Below are 4,485 nucleotides of genomic sequence, written 5' to 3'. Positions count from 1 at the left end.
GGACGAGTGGATTTTTCGAGCCCTGTATACCCCCCTCCCTGTATACCCCCTCCCTGTATATATATATATATATATATACAGAGTATGTATACAGTTGTAATCAACATTATTCAACCCCCATTGCAAATTAGGTTTATTGGCAAAATGTACAAACTTTCAGTTGTTTGCAATTGAAAACATCAGTTTAAAAAATGAAATTAAAATGAAATGTTTTCAAACACTTACATACACTGTGTTCCATTTAGGGGTTTCACACACCAAATCCAGTGCGTTCCAGCATGGTTAGTGGCTGGAACGCACTGGATTGCATAGAGCAAGCCTCCCTGCATTCTGGGATGGGAGGGCTTGTGGTGGTGCATTCAAGTCAATGGCAACGCAGCCACGCCAGAACATGATCGCCCACACCAGAACATGATCGCAAAAAATAGTGCATGCACAACAAGCCCCTAAAGTAGGGCACATCATACTTGCCATCCTTCTTGTTGCGTCATTCTGTTGCTGTCAAGTTTTCTTTTGGTTTCTTCAGCCATGTTGATTGGCTGGCCAGGGACTAGGTCATAAATGCATTCTGGCACCCGAGGCATGGAGTTACTGTGACAATGAAATCACAAAAGCCTTATTTACTTTCAACCACATGGAAAACCAGAGAAATGGCCCCTAGTAATCTACCAGAGACATGCACAAACTCAGTGTAGCTCCAGAAGAAAATTCCTTGCAGGTAAGCCATACACTGTTATGGCAGAGGAGACATACAGCGTCTCTTCTGCAATAAAAGCCTGCCTGATAGCAATTTTTCTATTAGCACTTTAGATCTGTTTTAGGACACTTTTATAAATGAGGCACAATGTGCTCATTTTATGTCTACAATATGCTTACAATCACTACAATCACTATCTCACCCTACATAATTAATTCAGGTATGCTATTCATCTCCACTTTAAGTAGAGGCATGGTGGACCATGTTCACGAGCCATGTCAAAGATTACATTCGCTCTTTCTGTGATTTTAGAACTCTGGAGGAAGATCTCTCTTGTTATAACATGCACTTATATTATGGATCTGGCCTGGAGAAGGAGGAACGAGCCATCAGGTATATATTTTACAAAGTGACCTTCTGCTGAACTGAAAATAATCCTAAGGATCATGGCCTTTTAAAATTCATATTTTAAATTATTTTCAAGAAAAATATCTGTCGTATTGACATGCAATAAAATGCTGTAACAAAGCAATGCAGACTCATAATCCATAGCACAATCCATAGCGGATAGTCAATCATTTTTATTTGATGTAATAATAAATAAAGTTTATTTTTGGTTGGATTTTAAGTCTTTCTGCACATTGCCAACCCTTTTCACATCTTTTAAAATGGGCTTGACTTTATCAAAAGCCAGTGTTTTATTTGGCTGTGTTTATATTTATTGGGGACACAGTTTACAATGTCCTGAGATTGAAATTTAGAAAGTTACACTCTAATTGGTAACCAGAATGTATCACCGTATTGAATAGCTAACATACGGGCATGCACATTCTTAAAACCAAGATCTGCCTATTACTAACATTGCCAGTTATGATACAAGTAACTCATCAGGAACAAATAAATGATTGTCATTTGTTTACTAAAGTAGTAGAGGTTGCAGAGTGAAAGTTTACTGAGGTTAGTAAATAAGGTACAGCAGTGTTTGCTTCAATATTCCTATCATGAAAAAGAAAAAAAAAGCAGTTTTTGCTGTTACAGAAGGGGACTCAGGTTTGTTTACTAAAGGATTAGAGAATTTTAATTTTGTAAAGTGATTGTTCACTGAACTTCATGAAAAGGCTCAATTCTGCTTTAAATTTAGTGAACATTCTCTTTTAAAAATGGAAATTCTCTAATCCTTTAGAATATCAACCCAGTGAGTCCTCTTTAGTAGCAGAGCAATGTGCAACATAATGGCAACCCATAATGAAAAATCACCATTAAACTTTTATCAGCAAAGTGAAATGAGATTGTTTAGGGTTACTACGTCTTGCAGCCCAGCTTTGGTATTTGCACAGTTTAAAAAAAAAAATATGACGTAGATCAATGCCAATTGTCAATACAATTTGCACTGAAAAAATTGTGTAAATCTTAATTTCAATTATCCAGTCTGTAGAAAGTAAATCCCTGTCCAATTTAAATAGACAGTCATGTACAGATATTATTGACCTCATGGTTGAGTGAAAATTCTCAACTCCTTTAGTAAATCAGCCTCAGCGAGTTGACTAAAATACTCTAACATTGATTTTATCTATTGCTAGTAGTTTCAGTATTAGGGATAGCTCTGTGGTTAAGCAGAATGTCACCTAGGAAAGCTGCTAAAAAAACATTCCATCTTGGTTGTGAGAGCTGTAGCTGTAATTACTGGAATGTGTGGAATATATGTACAAAGTATTTTTTGGCCTCATATGCCTTAACTGTTTGAAGTGAAAATGTGGTATTGTTCATATCAAACAAGCAGACTTGTTTCTTAATTTGTAACTTGCTCTAGGTCACTGATCTGACGTCTATAGGTCAGGATAATGCCCCTGGTCCCTGGACTCATGCTGGCCAAACAAGTATCAGTTTTACATTAAGATCATCAGATTTTACTGGTATTTTTGATTAGCTTTGTAACTGTTTGCTTATGCTGGTACTACATATACCCATGCTTGCTATTTTGCTTTCTTTACAAATTAAAAACTGCAGTCCGTCTCATCAAAACAAGTACTGGATTGTTTTCATGATCTGAAAAAATCAGATCCAAGCAATGGTTATAGCGTACTCAAAAAATCCATGTTTAAATTTAATTAAAAATGCCCACATTTCCAAACTTTTGTTCAATTAATCTTGAATAAATAGATTGAAAGTGATTATAATACTGTGCATGCATGCTTCAAACTATTTCATACAGCGCAATATTGAAGGAAATCTACTGAAACAATATGGGGTCTATTCACAAAGCTGCCTTGGGCAGCCAAGTGAATAACCGACCCGAGGTGAAGTGAGCCGAGCGCTGTTCGGCTATTCACTTCAGGCTTGTATGGCTGATTTCAGCCCTACACCGACTAAAATCAGCTGTACATCGGCTTCCTGTGGCTGGCTTCGTGGCAGCCAAACATGCTCAGCATGTTCGGCCGACCCGAAGTGCAGAAGGAGTTCGATTCAGCCGATCCACCATCTGGATCGGCTGAGCCGAACCTCTGGCAGGCTACTCGCTGCTGTTCAGCCTATTCTCATAGATGCCGAACAGCAGTGAGTGAATAGCCGAATGCTGCCGAGCGGCATTCTTCGGCTCGGCTATTCTGCTCGGTACCTCTGCTGTACCGAGCAGAATAGAAAAACAGTTAAAAAAGTAGAAAAAATAAAATAGAAAACGATATGGTGGAGCTAGCAGTAACAGCTAGCTCCGCCCAACTGTTTTCTATTGGTCGGGCGGGTCTGCTGCCATCAGAATAATCATTTTTTTTTAAACCACCATAGGAATGCATAGCTAGATTCCTATTGGCTATTTCACTTTGCAATAGCCAATAGCAAACTAGCTATGGCACCCGCCCTCTGCTGCTGTCAATCACCAGAAGGGAACCTGAAGTTCTCCATCAGGTCCCCTTCGCATCAGTTCGCGTCATCCCTAAATTTTACAGTTGGGGGTCACCACAACTTGGCAAAGAGAACTGCAGGTCCCCCTCTGCTGATTGACAACAGCAGTGGGCGGGTGCAATAGCTAGTTTGCTATTGGCTATTGCAAAGTGAAACAGCCAATAGGAATCTAGCTATGCATTCTTATGCTGGCTTTTTTTTTTCTGTTTGAGGGCGGCCAGCGGCCCATGTCAGAAAAAAAAAAGATCGCAAGGAAAGGTTTACTCTGCTTGATCGAGCAGAGTAAACCTTTCCGGGAGAAAGTGTTTCTCTCCTGGGCGGCCGGGAGCCGTATTATACTCCTAGAGCATCCAGGAGAGTAATGACAGATCAGCGTCCCTGGTTACCTGGTAAGCCATCTGTCATTACACACTGAGAACCCAGAGAGGCCATTGTGATATCATAGCGGCCCCACCAGGTTCTCAGTGTGTAATGACAGATGGTGTCCCCGGTTACCTGGTAACCAGGGACGCTGATCTCTCCAAGTGGCTGGAGCCAGCCGTGAGATGATGGCTGGCTCCGCCCAGCTCTCACAAGCAGGCTGTTAACCGGCCAATGGCCGGCCGTTCGGCCAGCTTCGACTTTCACCTCGACTTTCACCTTACTTAAGACTCTATTCACTAAGCTGCCATAGGCTGCTGTTCGGCTATTCACTTCAGGCTGGTACGGCTGATTTCAGACGTATATCGGCTAAAACCAACCGTACATCGACTTGCTTCGCATGGCTTTGGGTCGGCTGAACATGCTCAGCATGTTCGGCTGACCCGAAGTGCAGAAGGAGTTCAACTCAGCCGATCCAACATCTGGATCGGCTGAGCCGAACCTCCGGCAGGCTACTCACTGCTGTTCGG

At 41.3% G+C, this 4,485-nt stretch overlaps 1 protein-coding gene across 1 annotated transcript in view; it reads left to right on the top strand.

Moving 5' to 3' along the window:
* The window catches only part of LOC108795674 (probable cation-transporting ATPase 13A4), a 60,729-nt gene that overhangs the window by 5,210 nt on the left and 51,034 nt on the right, over positions 1 to 4,485 (top strand). The window contains exon 4 of the mRNA XM_018566970.1: positions 1,010 to 1,090. Within this exon, the coding sequence (XP_018422472.1) occupies positions 1,041 to 1,090 (50 nt within the window). The 5' untranslated portion in view covers positions 1,010 to 1,040. The remainder of the gene's footprint in view (positions 1 to 1,009; positions 1,091 to 4,485) is intronic.

The sequence above is a fragment of the Nanorana parkeri genome, unplaced genomic scaffold (assembly GCF_000935625.1).
Source record: "Nanorana parkeri isolate BGI_ZX_2015 unplaced genomic scaffold, ASM93562v1 scaffold29, whole genome shotgun sequence".
NCBI lineage: Eukaryota > Metazoa > Chordata > Amphibia > Anura > Dicroglossidae > Nanorana > Nanorana parkeri.
The sequence above is the reverse complement of the archived record's forward strand: the minus strand, read 5'-3'. Positions and strand labels throughout refer to the sequence as shown.